General features: G+C 27.1%; 1 protein-coding gene and 1 long non-coding RNA gene across 2 annotated transcripts; one reads left to right on the top strand and one right to left on the bottom strand.

Moving 5' to 3' along the window:
* Positions 1-158: 158 nt before the first annotated feature.
* Positions 159-1,268, bottom strand: LOC124429016. The gene is made up of 2 exons (XR_006943362.1): positions 1,143-1,268; positions 159-1,034 (listed from the first exon to the last, which is right to left on the bottom strand). It is a non-coding gene; the product is annotated as an uncharacterized LOC124429016 (long non-coding RNA).
* On the top strand, positions 1,028-5,934 carry LOC124429015. Its single transcript, XM_046973694.1, has 3 exons — positions 1,028-3,281; positions 4,029-4,658; positions 4,938-5,934. Exons 2-3 carry the CDS (start codon positions 4,388-4,390, stop codon positions 5,168-5,170), a joined length of 504 nt encoding a protein of 167 aa, XP_046829650.1. The 5' UTR covers positions 1,028-3,281; positions 4,029-4,387; the 3' UTR covers positions 5,171-5,934.
* The last annotated feature ends 11,457 nt before the right edge of the window (positions 5,935-17,391 follow it).

The raw sequence follows: 17,391 nt of genomic DNA on the forward strand, positions 1-17,391 counted from the left end.
AAAACTACCTTCATTAGATTACGTTAAAAGTCATAAAAACAATAATTATATATACGAAGTATTAAAATTTTTAATATGGAAAATACTATATTATTATGTATTATATTAATATTTATCAAGGCTGTAAAAACAATCACAGTATTAAAAAAAAACTAATATTTCTTTCAAGATATTTATTCTGGTTGATCTATTTAGAATTTATATAATATCAGAATTTGTCAATACTCCCAAACTCTAATATAAAAGACTCGTACATGGAAAATCAGGCAACGCAATAATATATGGATATATCTTTACATGGTATATAATATGTGCAATATTATGTATCTACTAATGTATACGTATATATTAAGGTTATATTAAATCTGTAAGAACAGTCGTCACTATATTAGAAAACTGCAATATCGACATATGTATTCTTTTCGCCAATCAATACGTTTATTACAGAAGTTTATTTAGAACTTGTATCATAAATAACATCATTATAGTATTCCATGCTGATAGTTGTATATAGCAGAATAAGCAGCTTAATAAGCACTGCCGATAGCATAAGATTTCTGCTGGATGTATTTTTTCAATTATATGTTTAAAGCAAGTGTAAGCATATTTTATATTGTGATCAAACTGTATAAACTATATGTTTTGGATAAGGATATAAAGTAATTTATTCAATAAATAACCAAAAATATCCCCAAGTTATATATTATCAGTTATATATTACTATTGAGTTATTAAAAAAAAATATTAATCTAATGTTATTTATCATGTTAGATGAAGACGTTGATCTGAATCAAATTTAATTTAAACTAAATAAATCAAAATATTTTTTATTTATTTATCCATATATTCTACATTATTTTCTATTAAAGAAATTAAACATTTTAAAATATCATTTCTTTTTTCTTGAATTTTATTCTGTTTTCCGATCTTTTCTTCTAATATATGAATTGCATCTACTTTTCTTTTTTCACAATAACATCCCTTTACATAGATTATATAGTGCTCTTGATTTGATAAATTTTTCTTTTAAGTTTCTAGAAAGATATTTTAAAGCTATATGTAAAATATAAATAACTATACTCTCAGATTTACATTTGAATTAATATTTTTATCACAATTATGCTACTTTATGTCATACTTACATGGATCAAAATTAAATTATATACAATTGTTTAGTCAATTGAAAATATGTGAGCTACCTCTTATAGATTCTTTTACACACTGTATTGAATTGAAGTTATTTTCGACTATGCATTACCAATATCCGAGTGAACAGTATTTACATATTCGTCATCTTGAGTCAACGGCGATGGAATGGATTGAAGTGGAACCTGCCTGATAATTTACAATTAACATTAATGATATTAATTATTTAAATTAATTAATGGTAATTATTTTCATTGACATCATTATACATATTTCATTTTCCTTTATCTTATCCATCTTATTAAGTTATAATTTTAGTATCTCACTTTTGATATGAAAAGATATTAAATGTGTTCCAATAGTTGCAAGATTTTTGATTGAACAATACTAATTGCTTAATGCCTTTTCGATATGTTTGCCCAGCGTTCACCATTTTTTGCAGCATAACAAATGTATATTTATTAAAATCAATACATTAAAAATCTTCTCAGTTCAAAAATGAGATTCCAAAGAAAGAAAATGGAATTATATATATGAATAATAATATCAGTTATAGTAATTGACATTAATATATTTAATTATTAATAACATTAAATAATTAATGTTATTAATATTAATTGTAAATAATCAGGAAGGTTCCACTTCAATTTCATCAATATCAACTTAAGTTGACGAACACAACTATCTACTCGGATAATGCACAACCAGAAATAATAAAAAACTTTAATAATACTGACAATGAAAACATTACTCACAGAGTAATGTTTTCAGAATAATGTTTTCAGTAAAGAGTTCAGTCTATTATTATTTTTAGAAAAACTTTTATGAAATATATAAACCTTCTCAAAAACTGTCATTAAATGTCATAATATTCCATGATATGGCAGACTCAGAACATGTAATCCTCCAGAAATAATGAAATATGATATACTTGTGAAACAAATCTCTAAAGATTTTATTTATTTAGCTTTATACAACTATGCAACATTATATTTATCAAGATAATTATTATAATGTCAAAATAGCTCAAATTCTTAAGAAAAGAAGATACGAGAGTGCTATAAGATTTAGAGAAATAGAATTACTTTAAAATTTTCAATCAGTAATACTCAGAAATGGTCAACAATTTTTCATAGAAATAATGATCTTATACAAATATGGAATAATGTAGAAAAAAATATAAATTTGATATTAGCAATACATTGCACGATTAACAAAATACGATGTCGTAAATAGACAAAATTATTAATTCAAAAGTTTATATCAATATTACATTATAATTATATAAAAGGAGTAGATTGTGCAAATAAATACTTTTCATATTATTCAATTTTTAAAAAGACAAAAAAGTAATCCAAACAAGTTGTAATGTTCTTTATAAATTATATCTTATTTAATTCTTTTAAAATATATATTGAACTATTGGGTTGTCCGGAAACCGACGCCGATTTTTGATATGAGATTCTTACCCGAAGTTGTAGTTGAAGAATGAATTGTTGATTGCGCAATTACTGAACAGGTAGACTTTCTAAATACTTCTAACTAACTTCATTCGGAAAGTTTAATGTATCAAGTATTTTTAAAATGATAAGATCATTCAAAATAAATCATCTAAATTATTTCTTCATTTAAAAATAATAAGTAAACCTCTATTAGAAAAGTATGATATTTTAATTAAAACTTTGATATTTTATATATTAATACCAGATATACTCGAAAAAGATTTCTAATTGGCTTCTTTGACAATTGAATTAAACCATATTTAATTTCCATTATTGTTACCTATATATCCATTACTTTCATGTTCATTTTCACTTTCATCAGATACGATTCTACATTTAAATTATTTGTATATTTCACCTGATGAATAACTCAATATAGTAATTGTTAGGGTTAGTTTATGTTAAAGGCGCGACGACGTTTCATAAGATATAACTCATGTCGCGTGATGCCAATGACGTGTATAGTACAAAAGAAATTTTCTATTATCATTTTATCGGATAAATTTAGCCGAATCTGAAGACTGAGACGTAACCAGTCATGGTATTCAATGAAGTGCCATTCCCTAACAGATTTTGTCCAGTGTGATATATGCTTAAGCTATACGGTGTGGTATTTGTATTGCAACGAACAAGGTGTGATATTTCCATGATCAAAACATGTATATTTTAAGTGGTGCCATTAACATGTTGCCGCAAATGACAGCTATAGCCGTCTTGCACATTTTAATTAATAAAAAAAGGAACATCATTAGTACGAAATGTACTAATGCATTTATTTGTTAATTATTCAGTAATACATAAAAAAAAAAAGATGTAACATTCCAGATAACATATCAATTGTTTTTCTGTGCAATTTTTCATGCTTTAACAATTCGGAATATTTTCACATTCAGAGACAAATGACGATTATAACAGTCATGTACCAAACGTTTCGTATATTTTAGTTCACTTAGTTAAAATGTGTGTTTCTGTGAAGACGAACTATTTATTTTTGAAGTATCTTTTCATGAATTAAGTAGACACAGATCAATTACTCTTCTCAAAATTTAATAAATAAAAAAGTAAAATTAGCCGACAGAATATGTACACAGGTATCAGTATGTAAATTGATAATAATATAATATAAAAAAATATTAAGAATGCATAAACGTTTCGGTTTGCATTTAAGCCCTCTTTAGTATATAACGTTTATGTATTCTTAAAGTTTATTAATATTTACATAATACTCTTTTATATTATATTATTATCACACTCTGACACCTGTGTACTTACTCCGTCGGCTAATTTTACATTTTATCTTTTCATAAATTAGTAAAAATGTTTGTTTCGATATTCCTGTGAGTGATGTGTATAAGTGCATATATTTCTCGCTTTATATAGGATAAATTTTAATCGCTAAAATGAACTTCTGCGGAAAAGAGAAGAAAAAGATCAGAAAAATATTACGTGACTGCAACCTCACTGATGACGATCAGAATCTTGTTTCGGAAGAATCCGATGTTGAAGCGGACTCTTTTAGCATCGATAGTGAGGCAACTCAACGCCGGAAGAAGAAGCGTTTGATAGTGTCATCTGAGGAGACACTATAAAATATCGATGATCTTGCCGATGACGATGGTGCAAGTTGTTCACCAATAACGAAAGATAATGAGAGGATGATCGACGATGACGATATGTAGTATGATAATAAAGAGAAATTGATTGAATTTGCATTTAACGATGGTGAATGCGGCATTAAAATGAATGCTGATAAGTATTCTAGTGCGAAAGACATTTTTGATCAGCTGTTCTCAAGAAATATAGTTGAGACACTTGTTAGTTACACAAATGAATATGGGAAGCATTTATTTGAAACCAAGCATTCTAGTAATTTTGTTTTACAATTGATGCAACCATGTTTGGGTAAAGGACATCATTTCTTTATGGACAATTTTTACAACAGATCGAGCTGTCAAGAGCTGCTAACATATAAAACACACACGACCGGAACGCTTTATTCTAATAGAAAAGGTAATCCGAAAAAAGTGAGATCAAAAAAGTTAAAAAAGGGCGAACATCGAAATGGCGGGATAAACGGAACGTTCTTTTTATAACAACAAATCATCATCCCGAAATGGTAGAAATTACCAACAAATTTGGACAAAAAAAGAATAAACCAAATGATATAGCTGAATATAATTTGAATATGTCAGGAGTTGACAGATGTGATCAAATGATTTCCTATTATTTTTATATTATCTTATCGATTTTCGATAAGATGGTATAAAAAACTTATTTTTCATCTTTTAGACCTCTGCATTTGGAATTCCTACTTCATCTATCAACAGTTCCATAAATCAACGACATTCCTACAATTTAGAGATTTGCTGATGCAATCATTGATTACATTACCTAATACTGAGATTTCTGGAAAGAATTTAGCGGCATTAACATCTACGCGTGCTCGACCGAAACAAATAAATTCATTATCATTGACATCCACAGGTTCTACACAACAACATTTCTTGGAAAAGATCCCTTAACCTATTGATTTTCAGCGTAAAACTTATTTTCTACATTGTAGACAATGTTCGGCTAACAAAATTAGAAAAGAGACGTCATATAGATGTAAAACTTGTCCGCAAAACCCACCATTATGTCCAGAATGCTTCGAATCCTTTCATTTACAGTAAAGCTGATTCCTTTATAATGCTTTTTCTTGTATGTTTATAATTTGTTTCTTGAATTTTAATTTGTTTCTCGAATTAATTTTTATTTTATTTTTATTAATTTGTAAGCAAAATAAATTGCAAATGATAATTTTGTTTGAAACTGATTTTCTTGTATTAAGCTTAGGCCTTTTTACTCTCTTTTATTCATAGGAATCATTTTTGAATTAGTAAAGTAAATCCAGTATAGTCGTCATGACGGTCATAGCCGCCATTTGCTTTGGGAAGAGAAAAAAATATGATAAGCAACTGACAGTTACAGCCATCGAGAGTTTTCAAGGAAAAACTGTGACAAAATGTGATAATTTTCGTTTCCAAACATACGAATGATGCTCAATTTTATATGGCAGTCATGAACAATTGAAACAAAAAAAAGTATTTCTGAGCACGATCGTTAAATTAAAAGTGTGCGACAATGTGTTAATTATTAATGATCGATATTCATAAGCCAAGTTCTGTTCTTAAAAAAGTTATTTAAAATAATGATTCGAAGAATTTCTCTAATATATTTCTGTCGAGATCATTAGATAAAAGTAGTTTTTTCATTGTTAAAAACAATAAAAAGTTTTAAATTGGAATAATTAAATCTTTATTTGCTCCAAAACTTCATGTTGAGGAATGTTTTTTGTATAAAAAGTTAGCAAAGGTAATAGTTCAACAATATATTAGTTACCGAGTATGTATTGTGTTTAAAGATTATAAATGATATATTTTGAATTGAGAATGAACTATAACTTTTTTCTTTTAATTAGTTTAATAACTTAGTAATGATTAATGAAGGGTGATAAAAAGCTCAATAAGTTTAAAAGAAGCAAATGGTAAATATACTAATTTGTTAATTTTTAGTTATTTAATTAATCAATTCTGTTTTCGTACAATCTTTATGACTTTTAAGTATTGTCTGATTTATATGACATTAAAGAAAATAATTAGTATATTATTCTCATACTACTTTTTCCTATATTGTTTAAAAGATATTTCAATTGAGTTTTTTAATATTTTGTACTCCTACCATTATTTGATATAATATTGGGTTGGCAACTAAGTGATTGCGGAAAGTATAAAGTCCATCTATCGACAAAATTCGCAATCACTTAGTTGCCAACCTAATAGAACTACAATTCGAGCACGTTTTTATAAATTTTTGGAAAGAGTAGATCATAAATGTTTGAATTTGTTAATTTGTTTTATTTTAATATAAATTAAATTTGTTTTTAACATTTTAAAGTTCTCTGCGTTATGGTACCTATAGAAAAGCAATCTTTTGGGGTTATATCTGGACAAGTATAATAGTAATCACACGTTTCATTTATCTGTTTCTTGGCGTACAATACAATCCTTTTTCATACCTTTACCTATTATATGAAGCTTGCCAACTTTATATCAGAAGAATAGGAAAGTCTTTCTCTTGGTCAAAATTTTTTATGAGTTAATCAACTCAGAGTTTAATATATTTTAAATTCTACAATGTGGTGTTTCGTTTTTGTTTAATTTTCCAGTTTTGTAGAGAATACATGAATTGATTACACACATTTTCATTCTCCACCATAAAAAAACAATATCTCCACCATATAAAAGATTTTATAATTGTTAACGAATTGTTAACAAATCATTTGGGGTCATTAGTAAAATGTTCTTCTAACTTTTTTGCCAATTCTAATAATTCATTTAATATGTTTAAAATAAAATGTTGGTTTGACTTAGTAAAAATTTGTAATGGGTTTTCTTCATTATTATTATTATTTGAATCGTAAGAGTGTGTAAGTTCGTCTTTCTTTAAATTTTAGTAACTATTAATCAATTCAATAATATCTTTTCTTTTCTTCCAGAATAAGGCAAATTCATTAACATTTCATTAACAAATTTTTTTTAAATCTTTTAGTTTTTTCTATATTTGTTGATGTACTTTTTCCCATAATTTTGGCATTGTACAAGAAAACTCAATTTCTAAATCTATTAAACCTATCATTATTAGCTTTAAATTCATATTTATGTGATTAATTATAAGAACTCATTCAAGTCCTTTTACATGTTCATAAAATTTAAGTGCCTTTTGTTTTATCACATAACTATTCAAAGGCATATTTTTGAAACAGTTATCTTCTATTCATATCGAGTTTTTCATTTTATTCATTAAAGTATATATTATTCAAGCAGTTCTATTCAAACTTAATGAAGATCCAGAAGAAACTATAGCTCTTATTTTGTTTTTATTTCTTTTTATTGTTCAGATTATTGACTCATTTAAATTTATATTCTTAGCAATGGCTACTACTTTCTCGTCAAATTTCAACCTATTTAAAATCTTAATTTTTTGTTTTTAGAATTTTTCTCTACAACAAGAATTATGATTAAAAAAAAACTGAATTTTTATACAATGTAAAAATTATTATTATTATTATAAAGTTAGATTTATATCTATATTATATCCTAATAGTATATTTTTAAATCTTTTTAAAATGCTTAACTCTTAACAAAAATTTTTTTTGAAGACAGATCTATTTCTTACAAAAAAATTATTTAACACTTTTTTAAGTTATCATTACCGCGAACAAATTAAGAGTACTTCACTAAGATCGTTCCATTGGTTCCTTACTTTATATATACTATAAAACAATGGCTTTATAATATAATGTACTACTAGACTGTGAAAATGTAAATATATATACCATGTTATACAAAAATGCCATAATTTTTTAAAATTAGTTATTTTCTTTAAATGTTCAGGGCCTCCAAACTTTAATATAAAAAGCTTGCACAAATTTTAATTTAACACATGGAAAATCAGGCATGATATCTTTACTTGATATTAATATTATGTATCTACTAATATTTATTAAGAATTTATTAAATCTGTCATCATTATATCAGAGAACTTCAATATCAACATATTCATTCTTTTTATAAATACGATCTACTTAGTACTTTAACATTAACAATACTTATATCATTTTTTTTATTCATAAAAGATATTCAAAATTCCTTCTTCGTATCTGAATATAAGTCTGTAGACATCTTACTAATGACTGCCTTACTCTCTTCTCCATATATCTAGCTATATAATCAAATTCTACAATTGTAAACATTCTTATTGGTTAAAAAATAAAATTGTTCATATAAGTGACAAGATCCCCACTAAATTTTTAATTTATTATAGAAAATTAAATGCCTGTTTATTTTACAAAAAAATGTAATATGACTATATTAAGTATTACAGTGTGGATTTATTACCGTTAAAGACATGCATGTATTATAAAATATATCCGAGATTGAAGTATCTGAGATTAAAGAATCATTGAAATATCCTTTCGGTAAGAATATTTAATAGAAAGTTTGCGAATTTTATCGATTTTATATATATGTTTAAATGAAGCTTTGAAACATTAAGTATTTTTTTAAAAGTTCAATTATGCATAATGATTTTACGCATTTCTCTCTCTCTCTCTCTCTCTCTCTCTCTCTCTCTCTCTCTCTCTCTCTCTCTCGCTTCTAAGTACATTTTTCACATTGGCTCAAATACAATTTAAATAACATCAGATTAATAGTGAAAGCCATTAAAATGTAAAAAAATGTAATTTCGAATTAAAAACTTTTTCTAAGATGATTAATCACATTAGAAATATCTTATTATAGAATATCTATATTCTCTTTGTTATTTAAAATAAATGTTTAGGAAAATAATTATATTTAAATATATGTATTATGCAACTTGCAACTCTCTGTAAATTTTTATTTAATTTAATAATACACGTGCGTTATCTTTATAATTAAGGAAACAAAATTATGATAATATACGATATTTAATTATTTTTATTTGTCCAATAACAAATAGGAAAAGAGACAAGGATATATTTGTATGTATACATATATATATGCATATATTCTCTTTCCCTTTATGGTAAAAGAGATAGTGTTACATGAACTCGATGTGAGACAAGACGTCTGCGTTTGCTTAATCAATCAAAGAAATAAAGACGTTACTTTAAACGTATACTTATTTTGTTGGATTGACTCTTATTTATTCTATGTTAAAGAATAAGTCAAAAGTGTGGAATAAAATTTGTTTATGCGAAATTTTATTTTCGACTTTCTCTATTTTATATTATTTGCGTGGATAGACGTTTAATAATTCACGTTGAGTTATCTTCCATCTCTATATCGATTTCTATTATCTATACGACTCTGTTATGAATTATATTCTTATTTATTACTTTCAGTGTTCTATCTACATATGCCGACATTAACTTCGTTAGTGCACCTCGAACGACGCGCTCAGGACGAGCGTGAGATGAGAACTGGTGCAACAACGTGGTGACCGTTAACTGGCTTTAAATTGTATTAATATTCTATTGTATAGAAAATATTATAAGATATGATATTTAGGATATAATGGATATAGAAAATATCGATTAATTCTTTGTTTAGATTTGAAATTTAATGTGAAATAATAATATATATAGTCGGTAAAAGGAAATAAAAATAATAGAAAAAAGTAGATATAGTGACTGTTACTTTGTATGCTTAGTACCCTCTGTATTCTCAGATAAATGTCTGCCAGGACTTACACGAAACGTCCACGCAGTTTGCTTATGATTAAAAGAAATAAAAAGAAAAAATTCACTTATTTTAAAAAGTTTCGCTATCCTACACTTAAGTATTCGATAAAATCCGTTCTGAAATACATATTTACTTTTTGGATTATTCCATACTTCTAGACAATTTTTACTATGAATAAACTAACATTCGATATCAACTAAGCACTGAATAATAGTGCTTGGATTACTAGGATGTGTTTAGTGTTATAAAAAATATTTGATACCATATAGCTAAACGCCCTGATATTTTTATTACATAAAAAAATTTCCCACTAATACATACTTTTTTCAGCATTAATTAATCTTTTCTAAGCACAAACCGAGAAAAAAATCAACAGATACAGGAAGCTATGGACTAAATATGAATACTTCTATCAATATGTAATGTTAGAAAAGATAATTTTAAAATAGAATTCAATAAACATGGAACAATCGAACATATTAGTATAAATCGTCAATTTAGTTCGAGAGAGACACATAATATATGGTTTAATAGTTTAACAAGCAAGGAAAATAGTTAATGACGTTAGCATAACCAAAGAAATATAATTATATTTTTATTATTAAACATTCAGAAATCCTTTAGATCGACGAATTAATATATAAGTATAAAATGATAAGATATAAATGTATGGACTCATTTGTAAGATTAATTTACTCATATTTAAATAATAAATATTAAAAAGTCGTGAAAAAATCAAGTAAACGCAAAATAACGATAGAAGTCTGTCGATAGGACCAAAGCTATTTAATATATATATATTATATGCCGGATTCAGATATAACCAGGAAGCAATATGTCTTTGTCTTCAAATACACTGAATAGAACCGAATTATAGCAAAATGACTAAATATTATATAAAAAAAATCAATATCTTTTCATAAAAAAAGAAAACTAAATTAAGCCAACTAAGAACGAACTATATAGTACTCACTATTATTGTTATATGACTAATGAGTAGATCTTTATTGTGTTACACAGATTTTTGTACAATTTATTTTATATTATCAAATAAACTTACGTATGTAGTATAAGATTCTCATTTAATTACCAAAGTCAAACGACGGAGAAGAAAAAGTTCTCTGCAGTCTTGATAGATTTTAATGATAGATTTTTTTATAGATTTTTTTTAAAGAGTAGTTATTAAAATCAAATAGTTCCTATTGTAGGATTCAAGTGAGGATACATGAGAATAACGAAATTTTCATTAGTAAGAAACACTTTCGAGTAGTTTTATTCTCAAGTAGATGGATGTCTTTAATATAGAACTGACACAAATTAAATATTAACCCTTTGTATTTTTAAGGTTAGCTTTTAGGCATTTAAAGATGTTCTATTTCTATAACTAGTATCACTAGTCTCATCGTTATTTTACATATTAAATTTTCAAGATACTTTTTCTGTAAATACATTAAATAAAAGCATCTTGGAATTGGCTATCAAAGCATAATTAAGTTGTGTGTATGTGTATGTGTAGATGTGATGTGCAAAAGATCTATTATAGGCTCTTAGGATCTTAGACAGTTAGTTATGTAGTCGGATAATATAAAGAAGAAATAATGTATCAGTAATCAAATCACTCTTAAGTATTATAAGTTCTTTTCTAGATTTTATTTTGCCTGAATCTATTTCCAAATTTTAAAATTGTCATCTTATAAAGATGTCCGTGAACTTTAAATATATCATCGAAGCCCTTTCCTTGAGGATAATTTAAATATTTCTGCAATTTACCTACATATATTCTAATTCAATTATTGCAACGATAAGGCATTTTTCTACGTCTTTATAGAACAATCAATTGGCAGGCAAGGAAACACCCGACGCTCTCTTATCAATATACTTATCAATATACTAAACAAACTATTTGGGACGCGATCTAATCAGCTCTTATTGTAATTCACTTCTTAACATATTCCTTATAACTTCACAGTCCATGTAACAGGTCAACGAGATTTTTACTTAACAATTCTACTCATAATATTTCACAAATATTCTGTGTATATTATTAAAATCAGAAGTTTTTGAAGGAACCTTGATGTTTTTCGATAATGAATTCATTTATTTACAAAAACTATTTATTCCAATTTACAAAACTCAGCTGTGATAAACATGATAGTACTAATAATGGGTTCGTCCCGATAACACTATGTATTTTAAAATTACGACGTTATTTAAGTTAATATTCCACAGACATCTATCACCATTAATTATTTTTCAGAGGTAGAGATTCTTTTTTTATGCTTTTCAATGTTAATTCTTCGATTCTATTCTATACTAAAAAATATTGGTATATTATGGCAATATTTGTACGTAATAAAAATATGAAAGATCAATTTAATACATTGTACTTATAAGAGTATAAATATTTTTTTATATATGTACTATTATAGGTACAATTTTCATGTATATAAAAACATACAAGAGAAGCAAGCAACAAATCAATGATGACAGTTTTTTCATTGTTATAGATATTTGTAAATAATGAAGTCTGAAGATGCTCTATGAAAGTTAAGTTATTAATTATTTATATTACGATAATATTCTCCATTCTTATAAATTTAATCCCATCCGATTAATACGGTCATAATATATTCCTAACATAGAAAATTTCAAAATTGTTTCATTTCTTTTTTTTTCACCTTTCTTGTTTATTTCGTAGCAATTGTTTAAGCAAATAAGAAAATCTAAAAAATAAAATTTATAGTGACCGTGTTAGAACAATACGCTTGGGACGCTTTACAATCCGTAGCGACTGAGTTGGAAAGTTTTAAAACTATTTGCATGGAAAATTTTAAATGTTAAAGCTAAAAAATAAACATATAAATTCCAGATTTATATGGAAACGTGTAGATCTTGATTATAGATTCCAATTGATTCAGCTTTGATACAGCCTTTGTTTGTAGTTCGTAGACCTAGTTAATTAAAAGAATCTTATTTCAAATTTTCTTATATATTTTTTTATAAATCTATTATTATAAACGATTGCATTCGATTTACAAACAGCTCCTTTCCAATCGAATTTATTCATTTTAATCTCTTTTTCTGCTGGAATGACATATATTGCTTAAGTCACATAGACGTCGAAGCAGAAGCAAAAGAATGTTAATTGTGAATCTCTATAAGTTCGATAATCTTAATCGACTATTATACAATATCTAATTAATTTTTGAAAATGACAAAAATTCATTTATTTTTATTTCATATTTCAGTTTTGATGAAAATATTAAGTAATTAGAAGAATCTTTACTTTAATATAGCAATCATGATATTTAAAGAAAGTTATATAGGATAAAAATTTAGGCAATATTCTAAATATATGTATATTTATATAATTTTATGTTTTAATTAACATGGTCAATGATAAAGGTCAAATGTTACGAAGATTGTCCTTATATTTTGAAAGCGAATATAGTTCTAATGTTGCAGTAGAAATAATAGAGATAATCCAGAACATAGACAATGAATAGATTGTTAGATCTATTGGATGTGTCTTTTTATTATATCAGCGGTGGTATTTTTACTTAAATTTAATTTTTTTTTTTTTTTTTTTTTTTTTTTTTTTAATAACTCCCAGGAATTTTCCCGCAATTTGTCACGTAAGACATTCAGCGAGTTGTTTTACTGAATTGGAATAGCACTATTACAATATCCTGTTGTTTCAGACTTGCGTAACTAGATCTTGAGGCCTTTCTTTTTAAATCTTCTTACTGTATTGTTATTGTAGAGAGTGTTGGCTATCCGGTTAGGGTGGTTTAAGATCCTTGATTTATATTTGTCAGACATCCTTTGATACTGCTGGGATTTGTAAATCTTTACGTAAGTCCTCGTTTTTGACATACCATGGCGCATCCACAATGGTGCGGATTATTATTGATTACATAGCTTCCATTTTGGAAATATGGCTTTTAGCTATCGTGCCCCATAACTGGATGCTGTACATCCAAATAGGCTTTATTATTGTTTTGTATATTAGTAACTTATTTTCTATACTTAGTTTAGATTTTCGGTCTGTTAACCAATAAATGTCTTTTCTTTTAAGTTTAATTTGTAGTATTTTTTTATGAATGTGTTGTTTCCAAGTTAGTTTGGAGTTAAGGTGCAAACCCAAATATTTGATTGATTTTGTTTGCGGTATTTCATTATTGTGTATAGTGACTGCTGGTACTTTGTGAAAAGTGAATGTAATATGATTGCATTTATTGTAGTTAACTTTAATTTTTCGATCTATCAGCCATTTTTCAAGCAATTTTATGTGATTTTGCAAGATTTTAGCTGTTTCTTATGGATCTTCGTGTGTGGCTAAGATTGCAATGTCGTTGGTGAATATAGTGTCTTGCGTTGTCGGGATATCTGCAGTGTAGAGCATATAAAGGTCCGGAATTAGTATATTTCCTTGTGGAACACCGGTAAATATTACATGTACAGTTGAGTACGAATCTTCAACTTTTACGTATATTTAGGTATATTAGGTATATCAGGTATGATTTAAGTAATAAATAAATTGGTACTGGGAAGTGTTGTTTTATAGTTTTCAATAAGCCTTCATGCCATACCTTATCAAAGGCTTTTTCTACGTCTAAGAATAGACGTACAGTATTTCTTGTTTTCTATAACATTTTTATTTGGTTAATTACTTTGTGGATTTGTTCAGTTGTAGCACGTTTCTTTCTAAAGTCAAATTGGTGATCTGTTATTAATCGTTTTTTATTAATTATTTTTTTAATTCTACCTAATATTACTTTTTCTAAAAGTTTGGACAGAATCGGTAATAAGGAAATTTGTAAGAGGATGGTTCATGAATATTCGGCTTAGGCAGCATTATTATTTCTGCCAATTTCCGTAAGTCAGTGATGTAATGAAGTTTAAGTATTAATATTTATATCTAAATATTATGGTAATCATTCTGATGGCTTCTTCTGGGAGTTCTTTAATTACTTTCCTACTAATGAGATTAAAGCCTGGAGATTTTTTAGTTTTTATTGAATTTATCAATTGATTTATTTCTTTTTTTGTAGTTTTGTATATCAAGTTGTTTTGATCTTCACTTTCAGTACTATCGCATACGGTTGTAGTATTTACTGTCGTAGCCATACTATTTGGCTGAAAAGTTTGATATAAGTGGTTAGCAAATGTCTTGGCTTGTTCCATGGACGTCTTTGCCCAAGATCCGTTTGATTTTCGCTATGTTGGAGTTTGCATTATTGGTCTTTTTAATTTTTTGTTGCCTTCCAAAGTGAATAGTTTGTATCTTCATTTGACGTAAGGTTTAAAAGATATTTGCTAAACTCGGAATTACAATATTCTTTTATAATTATTTTAACCTCCCTTGAGAGTGCATTTAATTGCCTTTTATTTTCTTCTGTTTTATGCCTTTGCCATTTGTATTTAGCTTTTCTTTTTTGTTTAATTTTCTGCAAAACGTAGACTGGGTATGAACAGTTCGTTTTATTTTCTTGTATATTTGAAGTAGATAACCATGCTGACTCTTGAATTATTTTTGTTAAGTAGTCCACGGCATTCTCGATGTGTTCTGGTGTTTTTAGAGAGATTTTGCAATTTAGTTTTTCGTCAATAGTTGACCTAAATTTATCCCAGTCCGTATTTCTATTGTATAATTTGAGTATAGTTTCTATGTGGATTGGTTTTTGTAGAAAATCTATAGTATAGGTGTGTGATCAGAGTTGTTCTGTGCTTGAGATTAATTTGAAGTGCACTTTGTTCAGTCCTTTAGTTATGGCGAAATCTAGAAGATCTGGTGATTTGTTTGATGTTGGTGGCTAATAGGTGGGTTCCCAGTTGATAGTGGTGTTGATGATAATTTCTGTGTGATTTCGAGTATTTTACCCCTAGATGAAGTTCTTTTTGATCTCCAATATTTGTGCTAAGCATTGTAGTCCCCTACTGCTATAAATTTATTTCCTAGACTTTTAAAGAAGTTTGAATATTGCTCTTGAGTAATTTTATGTTTTGGCGATAAATATATAGCCGATATTTGTGTTTCTCCAGTTATGGTTTCTAGTGTAATTGTTGTTGCTTGTAGATAGTCAAGTGAAGTGTTGGCATATAAATGGTGTTTAATATTATATTTAATAATAATCGCAGAACTCCGGTGTTCTTTTTCCGATGAGTGCTTGGTATCATATATGCTGTAGTATGTTATTTTTATATAATTTTTAACTGTAAGGTGAGTTTCTGAAATTGCTATAATATCAATGTTATGTGTGTAGATGAAAATTTTGAGTTCTTGAAGTCTTTGTTGTAACCCGTTGCTGTTCCAAATAGCTATTCTGATTGATTCATCCATTATTTATAAGTATTCAAGAATTTAGTTGAGGTCTAACATGATGGTTATTTGATGTGTTTGTTGCTGTAACAGTGATGTTTGTGTTGAGAACATGTCTGTTATGAGTTCTGTACTTTTAACAGATTGGATTAAAAGTTGTTTAAGTTTTGTATATTCGTTTCCAGAATTTTTTGAGCAAGTAGGAGGAGCTAGGTTTTGTTGTTGCGAGGTCTGTTTTACTGTTATTTGTGCATAAGTTTTGTTATTCTTGTAAAAGTTTTGAGAAGTGTCTATTTTTGGATTGTATTCTGTGATGTAAAAAATATGATTATTGTTAGTTTCAGATAGTGTTCTTCGTTTTAGTGAAGGAAATGTTTTGTGTTGTATTTGTTTACGTATCAAACAGCCTTTATAACTTGCTGAATAATTATCTTGGCAATTAAAGCACTTTACGTTTACTAATTTACCCTATTGTAAGCAAAATGTAGTTAAGTGATTATATGATTGCCTGCACTTAACTACAAGCACGTAACCTATTGCAATAATTCTTCGTATGGCAGCGATGGCATTGAGGTATGTCGCGTTTCGGTCTTGGCGGTTCGAATTTAATTAATGTATTGAGTAGTTTTTCTATGCTGTATATGCCCTTGTTATTATTATTTAGTTCAACTTCAATAGCAAATAGTGGCTGTTTAGTATCATATTTGACTATATTATTAATCGATCTAATAACGTTTTTGTGTTGCTTGAATTCGTCAATGATTTTCTGTAAATTTGTTTTTGGATGAATTCCGCGCAGAATTACCTTGTAACATTTTTCAGCTTTAAGTTAATAGGTGTAAAAATTTGTGTTTTTGCTTTTTAACTCGTTTATTACTTTCCTATAGTGGTCCGAGGATGATAATTGGATTTTTGTCTGATTATTTTTGAGTTACTTTAAAGCAAAATTGTTCTTATCTGCTTGTTGTACAAATAATTCTATCAACGGTTCAATGACTTGAGCCTGAAAGTAATAGGAGGAGATTTATTTTCTTCATTTGTTTTAGTGTTACCTTGGTATAGTATCGGTTTCGGAGAAGATACTATATGAGTTGTATGTAGGTATATCTTGTAGTCACATTTCGGATTGATGAACGTATTAGATTTCCTCTTTTTA

This window comes from Vespa crabro, chromosome 14 (assembly GCF_910589235.1).
Source record: "Vespa crabro chromosome 14, iyVesCrab1.2, whole genome shotgun sequence".
Classification (NCBI taxonomy): domain Eukaryota; kingdom Metazoa; phylum Arthropoda; class Insecta; order Hymenoptera; family Vespidae; genus Vespa; species Vespa crabro.

What these genes read in the sequence shown, in the direction of transcription:
- LOC124429015 (XM_046973694.1), top strand. Translation starts at nt 4,388, where the DNA reads ATGAATGCTGATAAGTATTCTAGTGCGAAAGACATTTTTGATCAGCTG. An exon ending in GCTTTATTCTAATAGAAAAG is followed by an intron (nt 4,659 to 4,937) that starts GTAATCCGAAAA and finishes TTCATCTTTTAG; the next exon opens with ACCTCTGCATTTGGAATTCC.